Raw genomic sequence first — 24799 nt, forward strand, 5'->3', positions numbered from 1 at the left:
ATAAATTTCTGTTTTAATTTGATTATCTTTAATGATTTGTATGTAAAAGGAAATTTAATTACATGAGATCTTATATATAAATGATTATTTATGATGATTTATATATAATAAGACATTTAATTTTCTCAGTTATAGATGATTAAAGATAGAACTGGACCAATTATATATAAAAATAATAATAATAGTCCAACCTTTGCATTTGCCAAAAAAAAAAAGAATAACAAAGTATTAATTTAAAAAAAATTTAATTGATAAATGAGATAAGGCAATTAATAGCACTCATCACTATATGATTTTGTCATAAAGTAAATTTCTAAACTAATACTCCCTCCGTGTCAAAAAGATGTTCTTATTTCGAATCTTGACACTGTTCAAAAGTTGAAAGAATCTTTTAAATTATTTCCAATGTATTTCCTTTGTTTTTTTATATATATCAGGACTGACTTTTCTTATTTGGAAATATCACAATAAGTGATTGATTTATCTGAATGGCGATTTTTAGCGAGGATCGATGGGATCCACCACAGAACTCAACAGTTCATTTAGCTGCTGCTATCATCAAAAATTGCCATCACAAAAATGATCTTTTTTAATATTATTGGTCCCCCAATTTCTCTTTTTAAGTTTCTTAAGAATTGTGTCATTTCTTTTTTAGTCCCTGACTAAAAGACGTGAGGAGGTATACGAAAAAACATAGTCATGTGAGGTCTTATTTGTTTCGTCTCAATGGATACATAAAAAAAAACTTTTATAATTCTAACTGTTGGTGCAGAATCAGTTCGTTGACCTTGCAAACACGTCAATGAACACTCAATAGTTTGGTACTGAATGCCTTGGGAGACTTAGTGCCTGGGGGGTTACCAGTTTTGATTAGATAAAACCTTGCTAACGTAGTTTGTTGCAATTTAATTATTGATCAAACTACAACAAATTAATTTCAGGCAAAAAAATAAATAAATAGGGCAATCAGTAATCAATCTTTTAATTAAAATATAAATTCCCGTAAATGCCACAAACTTAGAGATGAATTTTACAACATACAAAGGATAGGCCATGCTGGACAACTTAAAGAGGAGACACGAAGGTTGTTACCTCCATGGTTCCTTGCTTCAATTGGAGAATTTGATATCTTGCCTAATGGCGCCAGAACATGTATGCCTGGATGCCTAAGCTAAATCTAAGGAACTAAACTATAACCTCGGGAGGGGGTTAGGCTATGCTAGTGCTAGTTGCGCTAGAGCATTGAGAAATGCTAGAGTTTGGTGGATTGTGTCTTTTATTATATAATAGTTTCTCTATTTATAGAGAATCGTAATATGTAACTTCCATGCATGTTGGGGAGGGAAAATGTTTGAATTATATTTGATTCAAACCTTAATCGTTTTATGGCACTGAATAACTGCTGCTCTCTAATGCACGTTTATCTTCATGTTAAACTGTCCTCTGATTATCTTCTTTCTGATTATTATTCTTTGAATTTCATCTCTTGATAATCTTGATGACCTTCCTTTAAATTTTGTTGACTTTGACCTCTGATGACTTTGCTTAATGGGCTTTATACTTCTACGGGCCCTTATGTTAAAGCACAAATTAAACCTTTTCAGGTTCGACTAAATGTACCACAATAAATGTTACATGTCATCCGAAAATGGTAGTAACAAACTCCCCCCTAATTTGTGGAGTGATGCACTCAGCACTACAAAAATTATAAGCATAAAGGGACTTCTAATGGTTATAACCAATATCCTCCGGTAGTATTCTGAATGTGACTTCTTTCATTGTTCTAATGTTATTAATAAATGTTGTTTTTGGATGACTAAAAGTAGTTACGAAGAATAACCTTTCATGTACTCCTTCACCTTTCTTTTTGGCTATTGTGAAATCTATTAAGAAAGTTTCTTCAAGATTCACACTTGCAAGGTTATTTGGTGATAACCAACAACGATTTACATTGTAGGTCATGAGATCATACCAAATCTGACATGCACATTTGTATTGTACTAAGACTCTTGATGATGATCCATCCACCATTCTGTAGACCTTAACCTTCTTTTAGTTCCTTTGACAAAGAGCCTTTTCATATATTTCAAAGGGATGTTAGGCTTCCATATCTCTTATGTGATGACTTTGCCCTATGATTTACAAACTAGAAGAGACGTCACCTGATCAGTCCTTTCAAGTTTCGAAAATATCAATTCTTTTACAAGATCTAGATTAGAACCTATTTGGAAGGCCTTAGATTCTCTTCTATTATCCGAGTTTTGTTGCATAACATGATTGTCTCCAAAGTATTTTTGAATAGAGGAAGTCCATATTATAGACTCATACTTACCAAACTCATTCCTATCTACAGATATGATATTCAATGCTTTGTGGTGATTCGAGCATTTTAATGGGTATGGCATATCTTTTGGAGCAGGTTGATAAAACATGGGAAGATATGTATAATCCATTTTGGTTTAAGCCTAAGATTCTTTGACGGTCGCCTATATAAATACTTAGGTGCTTTAACTGTTTGATAGTTATTTCCAAACTGCTTAATTTCGTTGGAAACTAAAAACAAGTTTTTAGGGTTTTACAGTTAATAAATGGGCTTATGACTGATTCAATTTGGTAAATCAAAAACTTATGCTAGAGCAAATTAATCATGTTGATTAAATATATTATTGACAAGAATATCATTTGAGGTAACATTGTTACATTTGTACTTTTATTTATCTTCTTAAGATAGTGTCACTAAGAATATTTTAATTAAAAGGAATTGTATCTAGAGACAACATTTTGAAATGTTCCCGACATAATATTTTTATCATCATTCTGTACTCTCTAGCATCTAACTCATAACCTGCATTGTTCCTGTTAACTCCGAAGTAATAGCCTTCTTCAATGGAGTACTTGAACCTTGCTTCAAAGAGATTTCTTTGGTGACTGTCATCCCAAGCATATCTCCTATCAATCAGCTAGTGAACATCTAGGAAGAGAAGTGTCTCTCTTGGATAAGCAGCTTCTATAATTCACACAAACACTTAAAATAAATTATTCTCCCTTGATGTTCATTATGACCCTCTTCCATCCTAACCACTTTGAGGGAGGATTTGATACCGGAAAGAACTAGTGTCTTTGTATACATTCAATTCATTCTTTGAGGTCTTGGGAAGTTGAAAGTAGCGGAGATCTCCTCCCCTACTTTTTGCAAACTGTTAGTAGTTTATCTTTTGGTTTTTCTTCCAACTTAGGCTAAATGTAGGTGCATAAGATATCCATGTTAGAACCAACCTTCGTAGCGCTTGATTCGACTACTTCAGGGTCTTCTGGCTCCATGATAGATTCATCTCCAAAAACCCATGCCGTATTTTCTATCCATCTGGGTCTTTGATTTATAATAAAAGATCCCTTAACTTTTATGTCATTAAAGGCATAACGATGATTAAAGCAATCATCATCAAATTCAGCCGCCAAATTTGCATATGCTTCATTATTCATCTTAATTTGTTTTGATGAAAATGCCATGATAGTGTGTTGTGGTACGTTTAACTTTTTAAAGAAATTTTGACTTTCTCGAGGATGAAGATGCGACTTATGACCAGGGGTATTTCTATGGATATGTCCAGAATATGGAGGACAATCAATCAATGGAGCCAATGGAGCATATTGGCCTTTTTAAAAGAGCTACAAGAAAGAGAGATTACAATTGCCTCTCTTCTTCCAAGGACATTCTATGATATCCATGGGGTCAATGGAGCAGACCGACCCTTTCAAAAGAGCTGCCAAAAACAGAGATTACAATTGCCTATCTGCTTCTAGACCTTGAATATATTCCAGCAGGAAACACCCTAAGTTGAAAGCTTCTTCTGAAGCACAATAGTATGTAATCTCTTCTGAGGAAGATGATGCTAAGCCAATATCTCAAAATTTTTCCTAAAAGGAAACTCATAAGAGTCAAAATAGGTAAAAACACATTCCTTACTCTTTTTAGAAGAATTTTACTCTTTTGTTTAGAATATTGACTATTTAATCTTAGGTCCTTCCGGCGGTGATGACATCGACCCTAAGACTCCTAGTGATCCTTCTTATGAGAAGTCATCACCTCTTAGCTCTACTAGCCTTCCTTTTGCTTGGGTGGTAGCTCTGCTAGCCATTTCTTCAAGCGATGCTGCCCCCTAGTTGGAAAATATGGCTACTCTATCTTTGGAAGGAAGTGTTCCCCCCCCCCCCTAGAAGATGTTCATTATCTCCACGTGGATTCTCCTGATGAGGGCTTATTTCATCAGTTTAATGAAGACCACCTGGTGCCCAGTCCTTTAAATGTTGGAGCTCCAAGCGTAGATGCTAATTCAACAAATTTCAAAGCAATGACTTTTATTGCTGGGAGTAAAATCCCATAAGATGTTATTCCTTTATATTCATGCCCTTAAGGAGAAACCCTGAGCTTTTGGTTACCTCTATGTGCAAAGGTTCTTCATCAACTTCACAATCTACTCCTGGAACTAGTTTGCCTTTCTTTCCTCATGGTTTCGTTTTAGACTTCTATATGGGTCCATGTTCTCATGATACCAGACTTCACTCTTTTTCTAACTTGGCTTCTCTACTTTATGATGTAGAGGGAGGCATTCAAGAAGCAAATGTGATGAAAGAGTCAGATGGAGGCAAATAAGCTAATTTGCAAACAGCTATGATTGTGATCGATCAGCCTATCATTACTAGCAGTGACCATTCTTTCAGTGTCCAATCTTATAAACATATTAGACAGGAAGATAGAATATGGGAACTCTGCTTAACCTTAACAGATAACCCTTATGATTAGGCTTTTGTAGAGACACTTAAAAAGATCTTGGAATCCCTATAATTTCTTAAGGTTTTGGGTATTGAATACCCTGTCTTGACTATGTCAAAGAGATCCCTCTTCTCAAACAATGTAATGCTGAAACAAGAGTTCAATCTCCAAAGTTCTCAGCTTAAAAAATTCAAAAAGAGGAAGCCTCTTTGAAAACTCAAGCCAAATCCTTCAAAAACTTCATTCATAGATTCAAGATTCTTTGAGTTCTTTTGATCGGAAACTGAAGCTTCTTTCCGAGGAAAGGTAATCCTTACAAAACCGCCAGGCCGAGATCAATAAAGAGGAAATCAACATCATTAATGAGAAGTATTCACTTTAGAACTCCATTGATACCGAGGAGAAAAAATTACACCGAGGACGCACCAAGCTTTCCAATTTGAGGCAAGTGATGTTCAAAGATATGGATATACATTAGAGCTTGGTTCTTGAGAAGGAAAAAACTTTGTAATGCTTGGTCAACCGTTAAAAACCTTAGTTTAGCTGTTAGACAATATTGGAATGTTCAGGACATAACATTTTATCATGTTGTAATTTAATTGGTCCTTATTGTTTGGAACAATTGTACATGTTTTTGTTGGAATATAAGATCATTTTGTTCTCATATAGATGGGTGATATTTCTTTAGAAATTTGCCATTCAAGGCTCTATCTTTTATGTTGCCATCTATATCCTTTAACATGTATGCATTTCAAGACATTCTCTTGTGAATGATAAAGGGACCTTGCACTTAAGTGACCATTTCCCTAATTGTGGATCTTTGTAAGTTGCTTTTGGCAGAAAGATTTTCCAAAATTTATCATTCTCCTGGAATTATTTAGGCACTACCTTTTTATTGTTGGCTCTAGTAACCCTTTCCTTTTGGATTCTCATTTTGGCTAGAGCCTCTTTCTTAGCCTTTAGAGCATCCATAATCTCAATGTTCATCACCTATGAATAGTCATCTCCTGATAGTCCGATTTGTTGGGCCACCCTTGATGATCTTACATTCACTTCAGTTAGGATGATTGGAGTGTATCCATAAACTATGCTAAAGGGGGTAACTCCTGTTGCTCCTTTTAGAGGTCCTGTAGGCCCATAGGGCATATAACAGCAACTCATCCCATTTTCTTAGATTGTTATATATCAGTTTTGAGATCCCTTTTACTATGATCTTATTGGTAGATTTATTTTGACCATTTGCTTGAGCATAGTAAGGTGTTTAATGCAACTTAGTGATCCCAAACTGATTGTGGTAATCCAGCAGGTCAAGATTCCTAAATATTGTGGCCTGATCAAAAGTGATAGTTTATGGAATTCCAAATCTTGTATATATTTTCTCTTCCAATAAGTTTATTACAACCTGGGTATTGAACTTGTTGAAAGCCCGTGCCTTTACCCATATAGTGAAGTAATCGGTCACCATTAAGAATGTATGAATACTTCTTAGAAGATGTAGGGTTAATTTCCCCTATGACATCTACTATCCATCATCATAAGGGCCAAGGTTTATGAATGTACTTGAGTTCCGAGGCTGGTCCCCTAATGATGGGTCCAAATCTTTAGCATTTTTTGCAACCTTTAGCATAATCTATACAATCTTTTTTCATGGTGGACAAATAGAACCCATGCTCGTGTAACAACCATCTCATTTTTAGGTCGTTTTGATGAGCTCCACATAACCCTTGGTGAATTTTCGCCATGAGGGTTAGAGCTTCTCTAGCATCCACACATCTTAATAATAATCCTTCTGGATCCTTTCTATGTAGTTCACCAAATTGTATACAAAACTTAGTTGTTGCCAATTTGACTCTATTTGGCACTTTTGTCCCAGTTGGGTTTCGGAGATATTGGATAATTTCATCCCTCCAGTCCTTTTCCTCTCTTAATATTGAGATTTTATAGACTTCCACTATATTTTCAGATCCTTCCTTATCAATCTCCTGGATAGGCTCTAGGACTTTCTCCTGAAGAATGATATCTTCAGTTTTTGAAGGTATCTCCTCTCTAGCAGAGGCTATTTGAGACAACTGATCTGCTTTATTTTCTCTCTGAAAATATGTATGAAAGTGATTTTCTTAAATTGTTTAGACAATAATGTGCTTTTTTTCAACATTTCTGTGATACTGATGATATATTCTTAAATTCTTCATTCATTTGGTAACCAACCGGGAATCCCCATATATCTTTGCTCTTTTGGCTCCTAATTCTAACAGCATCTCTAGTCCAATTATTAAAGCTTCATATTCAGCTTTAGTATTGGTACATGAACCTTTGAGGGTTCCTGCTAGCTTAGTTTGGATCCTACCATGAGATAGGACATCTTCATCGATAGAATTATGAGTCACAAAAAGGATGGATTGCCAAGAAATAAGCTAGAGCCTGACCCTTTACCGCTTTTATGGCACATATATTAGGTCAAATTGTAGTAAATGTAAACTACATTTACTTAACCTTTCTTTTATAAAAGGTTGAGATATCATATATTTTATAACATCTGTTGGAGATACTACTTTTACTGTAAAGGTCATGAAATAATGTATGAGTTTGACTGATGCATCATATAAACACAAACACCATTTCTGTGCCATGTTATACCTTTTTTATGTATCATGCAGGATTCTACTTAGATAGAATGTGGCATGCTCATGTCCTTTTTCATTTTCTTGAGTAAGGAGACCACCAATCGAATCTTCACAGGCAAATAGATATAGTCTTAATGATTTTCCATTTTGACTTAGAGAAATCAATACAGGAGGACTTGCCAAATCATGTTTGATTTGGTCAATGGCCTTTTGATATTCATCTTCCCATTTGAATTATGATTCATATTTTTTACTTAGCAGATGTAAAAACTTGTTAGTTTTTCAAGTTAAATTAGCCATGAATCTTCTAACATAATTGATATGTCCAAGGAATCTTTGTAATTCCTTTTTATTAGAAGGTGACTTGGTTGCCCATACTACTTTTTCCCTTATTCCGGTAAATTTTCATTCCATTCTTGTGGATGAGGAATCCTAAAAATTTACTAGCTTTAGCTCCAAATGCACATTTGAGTGGATTCATTTTTAGGTGATATTCTCTCATTCTAGTGAATGACTTAATCAAATTCTCTATATGTCCTAAAAAATCATTTGACTTTACAAGTATGTCATCCATATAAACCTCCATGATTTTTCCAATCATGTCCTTAAAGATTGCATTCATCGCTTGCTGGTATGTGGCTCTAGCATTTTTTGACCCAAACGACATGGCCACATATTCAGATAAGCCCAATGACTTTGGACATCTGAAGGTTGTTTTGATATAGTCTTCATGTGCAATACTTAATTACTGATATCCTACATAACCATCCATAGAAGATATATATTCATTTCTTGATGTTGCATCTATTAACAGATCAACTACTGGCATGGGATATTGGTCTTTAGGTGTAGCTTTATTTAGATCCCCAAAGTCAATGCAGATTCGTATTTTGCCATTTTTCTTAACCACTAGCGCTATATTGGAGATCTAGTAAGCATATTGACAGGGCCTTATGAACTTTGCCTTGAAGAGTTTATATATCTCCTCTTATATAGGATTTGTTCCTTCAGGCGCCAATCTTCTAGGGCTTTGTGCCACAAGCTTAAATTCTTCCTTAATAGGGAGTCTATGCTCCACTATTTTCCTATCAATGCCAGGCATTTCATGATGTTCCCTTGTAAAAAAGTCTATTAAATCCTTTTAGAATTTATATTAGTTCCTATTTTTCATAGTGAGTGAGGAGCTTACTTATGTAAGTAACACGCGATTTTCATCATCCCCTAAATATACTTCTTCTAGTGGATCATGAACCTCCTGTTTAATATCCTCACTCTTCACCCATACTTTTTCATCCTCCTTTTCTAAGGGTTCATTTTCGTACAAAGTTGAGCAACATGCATTAGAATTTAGAAGAAAATCCTCTTGATATTTTGTAAAAACCAAATATCTCATTACTTGATCAACAATAGGGGTAAACCCCTTACAACATTGTTCTTGGTTAATAAACATAATAAACGTATATGAGAAAAATACATCCTAACTCAATAAACTAATGAGAGCTAAGGGTTGATCATAGTTTGGCGCCTGTTAGAGCATATTCATATTTTGATTGAATGTCTTCAACTTCTGGGATGTCCTTGACTAATTTAATGAGGATTGCACCCGAGTGTTTCATCTCTTGATGAGTTTGTGATTTAATGCAACCTTAATTTTGATAGTAGGAATTGACTTCAAAGAGTCCCTGATAAAAACAGAATCAGGAGATGTAATTAGACAAACATATTCATCTGCTTGAACCATTTCATAAGTGTCACCATTCCACAAAATTAAAACTTGGTGGAGTGATGATGGAATAGCATAGTTACGGTGTAACCATCTCTTCCCATGCATTATAATTAGTGTCAATTTCGACTATAAAGAAACGAGTAAAAGTAGTTTTAGTTCCTATTATAATTTTAAGGATAGCCTTTCCTTTCACTCTTTCTAATAAACCAGAGAAACCGATTATGTTGATTTGTATATTATGCAAATCCCTTCTGGTTTTTCCTAACTTTTTAAACGTAGAGAGTGGCATAATATTAACAGTTGTCCTGGTGTCCACCAATGCTTTGCCTAAACGAACTCCCTCAAAATCAACATTTAGAAATATTACTTTAGTATGCCTATTGTCAACATCGATTGACCTAAAGTTTTTATCTATGATTAATTTCTCTAGGTTGGCTTTTAGAGAAGTCTTATTAGGCACTTTGTGAGGTGCATTTAAATAAGATGACAAACTTCGTGAAGAAGATACTTTAATTTTACATTCCCTCTCTTCTTTGTCAACTTCATCTACCCATGATGTGGTGTTGGTCTGGAATTCAGATTGATTTTCTGGCTTTTCAAACTCTGTTGGTAGCATGATCACATTATATTACATGTTCTGGCTCTCTCCCATTTATTCTTAAGGCTCATTCATCAGCTGGTCCCCATCTAACATCAAGTCACTGTATGACACTAGTAACTCTAAATCTTCAGACCCAAACTCTGAACCATATTCCTCTTTATTAAAGCCATTTCCTGGTAATTCATTCATAAGAAAATCACCTCATTGAGGCTGTTGATCATCATTTTGATCATTTTTTTGTAGATGATTCACCACATTGTTCCTCCTCCACAGGTAACAATTTATTAATGTCAGCTTGTAGGGCCTCTTCATCAATTATTACATTTGCAATGAGGGATTCCTGCGTATTTTAATTGCTAATTTGAGTCCTTGTTGTAGCAACTTTTGCACTTAGCTCTCTCATCTTTAATGTCCTACTCTTTGGTAAGTTGTGGACATCTTGTAGGGGCAATGGATTAACAGTGGGATTGATTTTTATCTCCCCTTGGTCCTATGGGACTTCGCCTCTCTTTTGAGAAATTTAAGAACAGGAGTATGACTTCGCTTCATTTCTTTTCCGTTTGAGGAAGAGCCTAAACTGGAGCTATCATACTTTCTTGTTCCTTGACTTCTAGACCTTTTTTTTTTGAAATGGACGCTGATAAGCAGGCACATAAGTGGGATCATTTTGAATGATCTAAGTTCTAACCATTTTGAAGGTTAGCCTATTTGCACATAGTGAGCACATTCCATTCCTTAGAGCCTTCAACCCTTCGATTCCCCTAGTCTGCAATGGGAATTTTTGCACTGCTTGCTTATAGGTTTTAGCTCTTTCCTCCTGCATTACTAGGTTTGGTGTTGGACTGGACTTAGCAGACAACTTAGCTTTGGCTACATTGGCCTCATATTCTTCTAGCTTCATGGCGTGTTGTTCCATGTCTGAGACAACCAATCTTTTAATATTCAATTGCCTAATCAGGAATCCTCTGAACACTTGGCAGTGGTCTGTTGTATGTGACCCATTCAAGTGTCATCTGCACATATCTTCCAACCCTTCTTCATTGGCTATTTTTGGCATAACCAAGATTTCTTCATCCCGCAATCTGTTGAAGAGCTGGTTACCTATTTCAGTAGCTTGAGATGTCTGCAAGCTAACAAGTAAACACACTATTAACCACTATCATACCACAGAAAAGTTCAAATGGTTCATCCATTCCAACTACATTCACATCTTCATTATCAGGACACATGATATTTTTCTTATCAATTTCATCCTGGATTTTATTTCTAAAAATAATGCACTCAGAAGTATCATGGGTTACTACATCATGTAAATTACAGTATTTTTTACCCTTAACTTCTTCAGTAGTTCTTACTCTATGTCTCCGTACCAATTTTATCTTTTTGTTAGATAACAACGAGTCAAAAATAGCATTAGATTTTTTAGCATCAAAAGTATATGTCCTCTTTTGTCCCAATTATATATCCTTTTGGAGCCCAAAACTCTTTCTTCTCTAAAAGAGAACATTTATAAGGTACTTCATGAATGATTTCTGCCACGTCCACTTCTTGTGCAGTTTCAAAGTAGAAAGGTTCGTCATTCTGAGCAAAGAAACTCTGGTGCCTTGCTGCACTTTCGCTTGTAGATCTCTCTCGTATCTTACAGCTAATTTCGCTAATTCAACAAAATCACCAAAGGTATGACCATCAAACCTCTTTCTAAACTAAATCAACATTCCTTCAGGTTATGCTAAAATGACACATAATCTTAGCCATCTTGAATCTAGATATGTAATCTTCCATAGACTTCCTAACTTCTATTGGATTTTGGCCAGATCACTTAGGCTCACTCTTGGTTCAGTGCGTGCAAAATGATTTGTAAATTGCACATGCATGTCCTCCAAGGAATGAATAGAATTGGGTGGTGAATTGGTGTACCACCAAAAAGCAGTCTCAGTAAGAGACATGGAAAACATTCTAAGTTTTAAGAAATCATTGCTAGCTGCTTCTCTACACTAACAATTGAACCTAACTAGACGTTCTTTAGCAGATTCTCTATCATGTCCAGAGAACAAAGTAAAGTCAGGTATCTTAAAAGTTATAGGAAATGGATTTATCTTATCAATCCATTCTGGGCAAGGTTTTTGGCCTATCTGTCTTTGATTTCTCCTAGAGGTATCACCCACTAATCTCTGAACTAGTGTATCAACCTGCACCGCCAATGGATTCTGCCTTCGTGGATATCCCATATCCCATGTTTCCTCCATGATCATATGTAGGATTAGAATTAGGGTTGAAAGGTTGGTTTTCATAATCTCTCATAGGAATTTCCTGATTGTGTATGAAGGTATGATTGGCTGCTCCTTGTGCCATTTGTGGCGGAGGTGTGTTTTCATTTGTGGGCATCCCTTGATAATAAGCACCAGTTGCTTGAGCAAATGGGGCTTGGGGCTGACCAAACCCCAGAACATTCCTATAATAAGAAGTACCAGTCATAGAGAGTCGGCTAGGAGGTATATAGGCATATGGTACGGTGTACTATTGTTGTTTGCAACAAAGTTAGCTTGCCTCTGTCCTCCTTATGACGATCCAGGTTGGTGTGCGTTGTCACTAACTTGTCCACCATCCAGGAAAAATGTTGGTTGATGATGTCCGGACGCCTGGTGTCAGCCTGGTTCCACGCCCGCTGCCATTCCATCACTTCTCCTAACATTTCCATAATTACCCTCTCCATGGCTCATGGGTACTGCCCTTAGCTTGTTTGATGCACATGAGAGGAAGTTTGTGGATCGCTTGGGATAATTGGATCCCTAGTTTTAGGATGGAAGAAATGTACCCTTAGAAGGCTAGTGGAGGAACGTCTGGCAATCCATAACTTCCCCTTGCTCTATTTAACGGAACCTCTTCTAAGGCATCAACTAGTTTCTCATTTAATTGATAGTGTTTTTCGACTAATGGTTCTAAGCGAGAAACTACTTCATTAGCAAGAGATTTAGACATTGGTGTGAAAGTTGCACTGATAGTATCATTGATATCCACAAGGATCCTATCAATATGCCTAAAGTTAATATCTCTATTCTCTTCACTTATCCTTTGGAGGATATCCATGAAGACTGTGGCAGACTCATAAGCTAGAGTTCTATACTTAGAGTAAAATTGTTGTCTCTAACTCTCTCTGACTTCTAATAGTAAATTATTTATTACGTCTGTGAACTTTTCATATATTTGGTGTATAAGTCCACGACCAGTACTACTTGGAGATAAGTCATCCCTTGATGCGATCTCTCCAACCGACTCCTCATGACCATAGTGAATTGGTTCATCGTTGTTACCATGCACCTAGAGGTGGGCATGGGCTGGGCCGGCACAAGCCTGCTCGAGGCCCAACCCGACCCGTTGTCCGCTACGTGGGCCGCGAGCCTGTCACGGTCAAGAAATTTTATTTCCGGCCCGCACCGGCACGAGCCCGCGTGGGCCGGCCCGCGGGTTGAACGCTTTTTTCCTTTTTTTTTTTACTTAAAACTGTTAAAATACAACATAAAATATGGGCCGGCCAGCGGGAAGCACGAGCCCGACCCGCGGGCCCGTGGGCCTAGGCTGGGCTGTGGATAAATTTTTAAAATTTCAAGCACGGCCCGCCATTTACTCAAGCCCGCGGGCCGAGCCCGTGAACAGGCCCGGCCCATGCCCACCTCTACATGCACCCTTGTCTCTGGAGGGGCAGAAGAACTAGTTTCCATGTTGTGGAAATTTGATTCACCCTGAGCAACTTCTTTATTCTTCTTAGAACGTGTTTCCGACATTTTCGTAAAAATAAAAATAACCGTTTTTTTTAGTTAGTTTTCAAAAATGTGAAGAAGACTTTTCACAATTTGACCTATGAATATTCTTCTCCCATTGTGGTCGCCAAAAAACTTGTTAGTGAAAAATCAGTTCGTTGACTTGCAAACAAGTCAATGGATACCCAATAGTTTGGTTATCGAATTCCCTGGGAGACTTAGTGTCTGGGAATTACCAGTTTAAATTAGATAAAACCTTGCTAACATACTCTATTGCAATTTAATTAATGATCAAACTACAAAAAATTAATTTCAGGCGAAAAGCAATAAATAGATCAATCAATGATCAATCTTTTAATTAAAGTATAAAATTCTCATACATGCCACAAACTTAGAGATGGATTTTACAACACACAAAAGATAAGCCAGGCTGGACAACTTAAAGAGGAGACACGAAGGTTGTTACCTCCATGGTTCCTTGCTTCAATTGGAGAATTCGAGATCTTGCCTAATGGCGCCAGAACATGCCAGGATGCCTAAGCTAAATCTTAGGAACTAAACAACAACCCCATAAGGGGGTTAGGCTATGATAGTGCTAAACTACGCTAGAGAATTAAGAAATGCTAGAGTTTAATGGATTGTGTGTCTTTTTCTTTATAATAGTTTCTCTATTTATAGAGAATCGTAACATTTAACTTTCATGCATTCTTAGGATGGAAAATGTTTGAATCATATTTGATTCAAACCTTAACCATTTTCTTGAATAACTATTTCTCTCTAATGCACGTTTATCTTCATGTTGAACCCTCCTCTGATCACATCTTCTTTTCTATTCTTTGACTTTCATCTCTTGAGAATCTCGATAACTTTCCTTTGAATTTTGTTGACTTTGATTTCTATTGACTTTGCTTAATGGGCTTTATACTTCTATTGGACCCTTATGTTAAAGCACAGATTAAACCTTTTGAGGTTTGATTCAATACACCGCAATAGATGTTACTTGACATCCGAAAATGATAGTAACAGTGTAACACTAACTAATATGTACTTAAAGATATTAATTACATGCATTGACAAACTTAAAAAAAAGATTGAACATTTTTTGGAAGGGGGGAGTAACATCATATGTATGTATGTATGTATATATGTATGTATGTATGTATGTATGTATGTATGTATGTATGTATGTATGTATCTTTGTATGTATGTATGTATGTATATATGTATATATGTATGTATATATGTATATATGTATGTATATATGTATATATGTATGTATATATGTATATATATATGTATATATGTATATATATGTATATATGTATATATATATATATATGTATATATATATATATATGTATATATATATATATGTATATATATATATATTTATCTTTATATATCACTAGTGGAAAAATGAAGAAGGGCTGCGCTTTTTGACAGCAGCCCTTTACTTTTTTAAGTAGGGCTGCGCTTTTTAGGTAAAAGTGCAGCCCTTCCTACCAAAAAAAATTAAAAAAAAAAATTTTTTTTTGACATTTTTTTACTCATAATCTCACATTTTCAGAAATTAAACAGAAGAGATGAGAAACAAAACGAAAATGAAATTATTAAACCCAAAAAAAAAAAAAAAAAGAACGAAACGAAAATGAAAAAAAGGAACAAAAACTAATATACAGAAGAGAAGAAATTATAGATCTAAAAATACAAGAACATTAATCAAAACAAAGATGAAAATATAAGAACATTAATCAAAACAAAGAGAAGTGAACAAGAACAATTAATCAAAACAAAGAGAAGTATACAAGAACATTAATCAAAACAAAGAGAAGTATACAAGAACATTATAGATCTGAAAATACAAGAACTACCTCCAAACATTAACCTAATAATGTTTAAATACATAAAACAAAACCCTAATACATAATTAAGGAAAAAAATTTAGAAAAACTTAAAATGCCTATTTGGAGGCTTAAACGAACTCAGATGGCTTAAAACGCCTAAACATCACAGCATAGCGGTAAGTAAAGGTCGAATCCACAGGGACAAACAGTACCAAACACTAGGTATCTTGACTCAATTTAACTAAACATGTGACAAACAACGATGAAAAGGATGTTAACTAATTCTAACAGTAAACTATAACAACTAGCAATAATACACGAGATAAAATCAATCAATAAAAACATCCAGAATTAAGTATCCCCCACTAGCATGAGTAATACATGAATAATTCTCATCCCAAATAACGCGACCAATAGTCCAAAAGGGGTAATGTATCCTAAAACTACCAAAGACATCTCCCGAGTACCAATGTCTACTCTAATCAAGCAATCAAACCTATTCCCATGAAATTATGCAAGAAAAGAAACATTAAGCAAGGCATCACAATATAAATTTCTAGTAATCCTATCTACTTATTCCCATAGAGATAGTCATACCCTTGATTGAATCAACCAATCCATCTAGATTTAATTTCCATTAAAAACAAGACACAAAGACTCAATTTAATATCATCTATCCCTTGTATGATAATGAAAATAAATGCAATTCAATCAAACAAGGACAATTAATCACATTAGATTGAGATTTGGGGAGAATTCATGCATTAAACATTGTTGGGGTTCAACTTAACCCTAGATTATAGAACTATTCACTCATAATTGCAATAACAAAACAATTCAATAAATAAAATAAAAACATGATAATAAATACGATTTTTTCACCATATACCCCTGACATTTTTTTTTGCACCGTATACCCTTTCAACTTTCCAAATTTACCATATCCCCCCAACATTTCAAAAAATACATCAACATGCCCTTTTGACTAACGGTGTTAGACTTCCGTTAGTCATTAACCCTTAATCTTCCCTTAAATCCTAATTAATTATCCTAAACCTAACTAATAAAAAATCCTAACCCTAAAAGCCCATTAGCCCCTACCCACCCCCAGCCCACTACCCCATCCCCATCCCCATCCCCATCCCCATCCCAGCCCACTACCCCAACCCACAACCCACCCATCCCCCTAATCCACCCTAACCCTAACCCACCCTAACCCTAATCAGCACCACCACCGGACCCACCACCTGACCGGATTTTCGCACTCACCACTTGACCCACCACCACCTCACCGGATTTTCACACAGCCTCAGCCCACAGCCCACCCACCCTTCCCCCTCCCCCTTCCCTCCCTCTTCCTTTTCCTCGCAGCTCCCCTCCCCCCTTCCGCCACTCGCAGCGCATCTCCCCTCCCCTTATCCCGATTTCAGTCGGCACTCCCACCCCAACCCAACCGGATTGTGATGATGCGGGTCGGATTGTGATGTTGTGGGTTTTGCGATGCTGCGCGAAGGGGGGGGAAGGGGATGAGGGAGGGGGGCTGCGCGATGACGAAGGAGGGGGAGGGGGTTGCGCGACGACGGAGGAAGGGGAGGGGGGATGCGCGACAACGGGAGAAGGAAGGGGGGCTGCGGGGAGGGTAGAGGGGGGGCGGGGTTGCAGGGGAGGGGGGTTGCCGGGGAGTGGGGAAGGGGTGGTGGTGAGGAGGTGGTGGTGGTGAGGGGGTGATGTGGCAGTGGGGGTAAGGTGAGGGGGTGATGTGGCAGTGGGGGTAAGGGGTGAGGGTGATGTGGCAGTGGGGATTAGTGTTAGGGCTTAATTTAGGTTATTAAATTAGGATTAGAGGGGATTGGAGGTTAATGACTAACAGAAGTCTAACACCGTTAGCTAAAAGAGTAAGTTGATATATTTTTCGAAATGTAAGGGGTATATGATAAATTTGGAAAGTTGAAAGGGTATATGGTGCAAAAAAAAAATTTGTCAAGTATATATGGTGAAAAAACCGTAATAAATAAAGAGAGAGAATTAGAAAACTTAATCTTGTACTTCAATGAAATTACTCCACGGTAGTCAAAGTGTAGATCTCAAAGTTAGAATGGAGTTTTCTCTTAAAAGATCTCTAAAAACTGAATAATAAAACCTAAGTGCCGAAATAATATTACTAAGAAGGTATTTATAGTTTCCTAAAGTAATAATAAAAACATCGGTTTTTTCACCAAATACCCCTGACAAAAAAATTTATTCACCAAATACCCCAACTTTTTTCAAAATTCACCAAATACCCCTAACTTTTTTCAAAATTCACCAGATACCCCAAAAAATTCACCCCCTCCCCCCTTTCCCCACCCCCCGCAGCCTCTTCCCCTTCCCCCTGCAACTGCGCAGCACCCCCTCCCCCCTTTCCCCACCCCCGCAACCCCTTCCCCTTCCCCTTGCAACTGCGCAGCACCCCCCTCCCCTCCCCTTCTCGGGAAGCCGCTAAACCCCAGATCTGAAGCACTCGTTTGTTCTTCGTCGGTGTTGATGGAGATCTGAAGCACCGCCGGTGGATGTTGCGTCGATCGAGTCTTGCGACGAGGGGGAGGAAGTTTCGTTGCGACGAGGAGGAGGAAGTCCCGTTGCGTGAGTGAGGGAGGAAGTTTCGGTGCGTGAGGGAGGGAGGAAGTGCCGGTGGTTGCGCGAAGGACGGGGAAGGGGAGGGGGCGGCGCGACTGGTTGTGCGGAAGGGGAGGGGGCTTCGCGACTGGTTGTGGGGAAGGCGAGGGGGCGGCGCAACTGGCGGGGAAGGGGAGGGGGGCTGGGGTTGTTGGGGGTGGTGGGTTAGAGGAGAGAGAGGGGGTTAGGTTAGTTAGGGTTTTTAGGGTTTGTTTTAGGTTAATTAGAGTTTTTTAGGTTTTTTTAGGGCTAATTAACACTAATGACTAACGGAGTTAACTGTCGTTAGTCATTAAGGGCATTATTTGTCATTTTTTTAAAATTTGGGGTATCTGGTGAATTTTTTAAAAAGTTAGGGGTATCTGGTGAATTTTGAAAAAAGTTGGGGTATTTCGTGAATAAATTTTTTTGTCAGGGGTATTTGGTGAAAAAACCGTAAAAACATAATAAAATCCCAACGGAAAAGCAGGTCGACACGAACCTGTTAAAAGTGACACGAACTTGTCGACCTGATAATACAAAATCAATCGCAAAGCCAAAGGTTTTCGATTTGGGAAAAAAGGAGCATCTCGAACGTGTCACACATGACACGTGCGTGTTGCCTTGGATAGCTGATATCAGTTTCAAACTGATTTGTGCAGTGCAGCGTGACACAAACGTGTCAAATATGACGCGGACGTGTCACCTTGAAATCAGACTTCCAGCAGCTAGTGCTTGTAATCCAGCGAAACGACACAGATGTGACAAATGTGAGACGCCCGTGTTGACCTGCTTCTGCCCATCTTCATGTCCATGCCATCCCCAACTCACCTCAAGATGGTCAATATGTTTGATTAACTTCAAAATTAACTCAAACACCAATGAAGTAACATGGAACTAAAAAGGGCCAATATAATGCAAGAGTTACTCCTAGATGCTCTAAACTAAGCTAAATGAGACTTAAAAATGCACATTAAATATGAACTATTATTGACTTATCAACATGTAACCAAACAACGGAAAACTAATTTTGGAATTGTGTTTTTATTGTAAATTGTTTTCCATGAAAATCATTTTACGCTGAAAATATTTTACCGCCAACCAAACGAAGCCTTTTAGAGAAAGTATATTAACACTTCGTTTGGAAAGCAATCATAACAGGAAAGGTAGGGGAGGGCAAGGAGACGGAAGGGGAAGAAATACACGGAAAAGGAAGAACGAGCTTCTATTTTCCTTCCAAATCATTGTAACACTGAAGGGTTTTAGTCATATCAAGAGGATAGGAAAATGGATCCTTCCCTTCCCTTCCTTTCCCTTCCCTTCCCTTCTCCCATGTTATATTCAAACAACATAAAATCAAGACCTCCCTTTCCCTCCAAAATGGACCCTTGCCAAACACACTATAACTTTCATTGAAGAATGTGTCATTTGTGGTTTTGTTACATTTTGATAGTTTAGGATATAATCGACACAGACCAAAATTTCCTAAATGCTCATTGCAGCGATTTTTGTACATAATTAGCTACAAACAACTCATGTTAATTACAACAGATCGAAACTTATCACCAACCATCATAAAGTCCTTGCAGAACTTCAAAGTTAAAACAACTAGAACGCAGAAAGAAAGGGGGACAGAATCATCTCTAGGCAGTTGAGTAAAAACTAAACAATTAAGATATCCTCACAAATGTTGTACTGCCAAGACAAATATCAAACTACGCCTTAAAGAACTGCGCACAGATACTCCAAGCCACATTCAGACATTCTTCCACAAGATTATTGTTAATTTTTAGATTACATGAAAATGGGCCTGGGTAACCCAATAAGGAGGAGGAGAGTTTAGCCCACTAACAAGTTAAGACGTTCCATCCTAAAACCAATTGGTGATAGGAGGAGTAACTCCTTATCTTATAAAGTGGCTTATTCTTTCCTCTTCCTCCAATGTGGGACACTCACAAGTGGGTATTTCATGAGTTTCAACAATTATCAGTAAAAATTTCATAAAATTCATGGTATCTGAAAGTTAAACATGTTATTTACTTATTTAGCAGTACTGAAAAGCAACTTGCTGAGAAATTAAACTATAAAAGCCTAAGCCAAATCAAAAGCATCAATAAAAATGTAGTCAATCTTCTTGATATATTCAAGAATGATGAGTCATGAACCTACCGTTCATTCGTGGTCCTCTTCAGAGTCAAGCCACATGGAAGATTTTAACCAATTAATTTGAGAATGACCTAATACCCTTTGAGACCCATTAGTAAATGTGTGAATATGACAACCATTAAACTCAATCTTGCAACTTTGAGAGCTCCTCGAAAGCCTGAACAAATACCTGCAGAACTTATATTCCTCCCATAGTCTCTGTTCGGGGCTATTGTTCGAGTCGAAAACAAAAAATAGGTTAAGATGCTCCAAAACATCTGCATTACTTAGAACATATTTCAACGACCTAACATCGTTTCTATCCCCATCAATTCCGGATATACGTATCCTCTTGAGCTTAGGTAACAATGCTGAGGGTATTGAGGTACCCCAATTCATACGTTCGTTAGGAACACCCAATCTAAGATCGGTCAGATTATGAAAGAGTGACCAAATATTTCCATCTATATGCTGAATGATATAAAGTATAGGAAAACTATTCAGTAGGTGAATGGATCTAACACTCGAAATTCCTCGAAAAAGCTCCAGAATTTGAACAAGATAATCATTCCCTTCTCTATAACGAAAAGGCCACTCAATACATGCTTTCCTTAACATACATGGCTTCTTGACAAAGTTATAAAACGCACCAGAATCATGTACCGCAATCTCTTCCAACAAAGGCACATCAATCATAAAACGGCTCGCAGTCGATGATCCAAGCAAATGAATACTCAAATACTTCAAATTATGAGCTGAGATTTCTATAACTTCATCCTCCATCAAGTTTAACTCCAAGAACAAATTCTCCAAAAGTGGGCAACACTTAAACAACGTTGTCAACCCTAGAGTGTCAAAGTTAACACCACACAAAGAAAGCTTTTTCAAATTAGGAAGATTAACAATACCAGTTTCAGGTAGCTTGCAGTGAAAAGAACCGCGCAATTTGAGGTGTACAAGTGATGGTGTTTGAAAAACACAAGTTGGTAAAATAATGGAATGCCCACAAAATTCCAACGAATCTAAGCATACCTCGAATTTGACAGCATTTCGGGCGCAAATAAGAGGAACCCATGAAGTAAAAAGAGCAGAACAAAGTTGAAATTCAAGAGCATCTGAAATAGGGTGATAATAATGGAGATAGAAAGTGTGGTTTTGCGGGGATATGAGTTGCGACAAGATGTGATTTACGGTGGTGAAGAATCTTTCAGCGCTGGTGGTATGTAAAGGGTCGTCGAAACCGCCGATAATAAGGTGGGGAAGGTGGGTCCAAAGTGGGACCCAACGTCGGGATAAGGCGGATGTTGCGGTGGCGGATTTAAAAGGGAGGAGAGAGAGAATTTCGATCAAAAGAGAATCTGGGAGAGAGCTTAATCTGTCTTCTTCATCAGTATTGTTGTTGTTGATGAAATCGAGTTCTTCGGCCATTTTTTTTGCGTGAGTTGTTAGGGATTGCGTTAAATTTAGGTTAATGTTACGTGTGATCATCTCTTTCATCAATCAAGTATATATATACATCCCTGCATCTAGAGTCCTATTAAGGATAACATTTTATCCCTCAAGTCTATCTTAAACCTATAAAGATAATTCCTAACACCCTCCCTCAAGTTGGAGCATGTAAATCACGGATGCCCAACTTGGACAATAAAAATTCAAACTGGGTCCTACCAAGTGCTTTGGTAAAAATATCAACCATCTGAAACTTAGGCCTGTTCTATTTGACATAAAACAACTGAACTAAACTAAACTTATTGGAGCTGAACTGAACTGAACTTACTGGAGCTGAACTGAACTGAACTGGACTGAACTGAACTGAACTGAATTGAATTGAATTGAATTGAATTGAATTGAATTGAATTAAATTGAATTGAATTGTATTAAATTAAATTAAATTAAATTAAATTAAATTGAATTAAATTAAATATAATAAATATATAAATAATATTTTAAACAATAATAATATTACAATATTAAATAATAATTATAATGATAAGTAATAATAATGAATAATAATAATAGTATTTTCGATATTTTTAAATGATAGTTATAAATAAATAATATTAATAATCATAAATTAATAATAATTAATGATAATAATGATAATTAATAATAATAATTATTTTATATTATTTGTATTAATATATTAATACTTGATGATGATATATAATAACAATAATATCTAAGAAGTAAATTAATATTACTATTTTAATAATTAGATTTAATAATATAAAAATATTTAGTAATAAAAATAATGATTGGGTTGGACCGCAAAAATTACATCATAAAACGTCTTGACGCGATTTGATTGGTTTATGGGCTAAAAAAAGTGGGTTTATTTGTGTTTTGACCTAAACCATGTCATGTTCCTCCTAATAATAATAGTAATAATAATGAGTACAGGTATAATAAACAAAATAATAATACTTAATAGTAATGATATATATTTAAACAATAATAATAATAATAATAATAATAATAATAATAAGAGTAATTAGTAAAATAAATTATACCAACATAATAATAATATTTAACAAAATAATTATAAAAGAATGGAGCTGAGCTGAATTGAACTGAACTGAACTGAACTTATTGGAGCTGAACTGAACTGAACTAAACTGAAGTGAATTGAACTGGAAATAAGCTGGGTAGAACAGGCCCTTAGTAGGAACATAGGACGGACTCACAAGACCTTCAGTCACAACATCACGAACGAAATGACAATCTGCCTCAATGTGTTTTGTACGTTCATGAAACACCGGATTATGGGCAATATATAAGGCAGATTGGCTATCAGAATATAATCGCATTCCTGCAGGATGTTGAATTCCGAGATCACCTAATAACTGCTTCAACCACTTTAATTCACACACAATAGCAGCCATCGAACGATATTCTGTCTTTGCAGATGATCGAGAAACTGTAGGATGCACTAGTAGAATAAATGCTATTTGCTGCGGTGATATTGCTGCGGTTTTACCCCTACGCAGCAATATATCACGTAAAAAAAAGAAAAATATAAAATAACAATATTGCTGCGGTTTTGGCCGAAAACCGCAGCAATATGACCAGATATATTGCTGCGGTTTCTGATAAAAACCGCAGCAATATATTAAAATAATATTAAAATATTTTATTTGAACTTATTGCTGCGGTTCCTACAAAAAAACCGCAGCAATAGGCGTTTAAAATTAATAATAAAATAATCCACCCCACTCTTCACGCCTAAATTAAACCCTAAATGTTCTCACTCTCTCTCCTCCTCTATCAATCTCACGAGTCACGCCTCTCCTCCTCCCCCTCATATTCTCTCTCTCTCTCCTCCTCTATCAACAATCTCACGCCTCTTCTCCTCCCCATCATATTCTCTCTTTCCTCCTCTATCAATCTCACGCCTTCTCCTCCCTCATCCCCTCTCTCTTTTTTCCCTCGTCGTTTCCGCCAGATTTCGCCGAAAACCGCCCAGATTACTACGGAGAAACGCAGCGTCTCGAGTTCTTCGTCGGCTGTTCTGTTCGCCGGAAACCGCCCAGATCTGTTCTTCGTGGCTGTTCTTCGTCGCGCGTCTGCTTTCTCTTCATTGGCTGTTCGTTTGTTCTTCGTCGGCTGTTCTTTGGTTCTTCGTCGGCTGTTCGTTCGCGCGTCTGTTCGTTTTGTCGAGCGCCCAGATTCCTACGAAGATCGAGGCGTGAAGATGGAAGACTCCAAGATCGAGTTCGAAGATTGAAGACTCGTCTTCTTTCATTTTATTTTTTTTATCTTTTCTCGTTTTTTTTTATTTTGTTTGATTTTCAGATTTTTTTTTTCGTTTTTCAATTGTATTTGTTTATTTTTTCGTTTTTATTATTATTTCACATCAGTTTTTTTTTTAATTATTTCAGATGTGTTTTATTTCCTTTTATTCTGATGTAATATAAGTTTGTCTTTTTATTTTTTTGTTTATGTGTTAGAATTAATGTTAAGTTTTTATGATGTAATGTTATGTTTGTCTTCCTGTCAAAAAAAAAAATGTTATGTTTGTCTTCAATTTTTTTTCGTTTTGTAGCTAGATTTTGATGAAAGTTTATAAATTTGGGCTATTTTTCTGAATTTTGTTCAATTTCGAATTTAATGGCAAAATGAAAAAAAAAAAATTTTTTGACCTAATGGAGTATATTGCTGCGGTTTTTAAGGAAAACCGCAGCAATATACTCAATTTTGCTAATATATAAAATAAATATATTGCTGCGGTTTTACAGGTAAAACCGCAGCAATATGTTAAAATATTGCTGCGGTTTAAAACCGCAGCAATATATTAATTATCTATTGCTGCCCCCTTAATTGCTGCGCGGCCAAAACTGCCGCAATAGGCCAGTTAATCACCGCAGCAAATAGCATTTATTCTACTAGTGATGCTTCTTAGTCTTCCAGGAAATAGGAGAATATCCCAACAATACAAACCACCCACTCACAAATCTCCTAATAAGAGAACAACTAGCCCAATCCGAATCACACCATCCCTCCAAGCGGAGATCACTGTCAGAACGAAATAATATGCCCTATCCTGGATTTTTCTTCAAATATCGAACTACGCGTAACGCGACCTTCCAATGAACCACCTTAGGCACCTGCATAAACTGTGATAAAATGTGAACAGAATATGCCACATCAGGTCTAGTAACAGCAAGATATATCAATCTACCATCAATCAACGATA

The 24799-nt window shown here is 36.7% G+C and overlaps 1 protein-coding gene across 1 annotated transcript; it reads right to left on the minus strand.

Moving 5' to 3' along the window:
- Positions 1-19974: 19974 nt before the first annotated feature.
- LOC104892842 (FBD-associated F-box protein At5g60610-like) lies at positions 19975-21574 on the minus strand. The gene has a single exon (XM_010678855.4). It carries the CDS (start codon positions 21532-21534, stop codon positions 20134-20136), a length of 1401 nt encoding a protein of 466 aa, XP_010677157.2. The 5' UTR covers positions 21535-21574; the 3' UTR covers positions 19975-20133.
- Positions 21575-24799: the final 3225 nt, after the last annotated feature.

This window comes from Beta vulgaris, chromosome 5 (genome assembly GCF_026745355.1).
Source record: "Beta vulgaris subsp. vulgaris cultivar EL10 chromosome 5, EL10.2, whole genome shotgun sequence".
NCBI classification, from domain to species: domain Eukaryota; kingdom Viridiplantae; phylum Streptophyta; class Magnoliopsida; order Caryophyllales; family Amaranthaceae; genus Beta; species Beta vulgaris.

What these genes read in the sequence shown, in the direction of transcription:
- LOC104892842 (XM_010678855.4), bottom strand. Translation starts at nt 21,534, where the DNA reads ATGGCCGAAGAACTCGATTTCATCAACAACAACAATACTGATGAAGAA.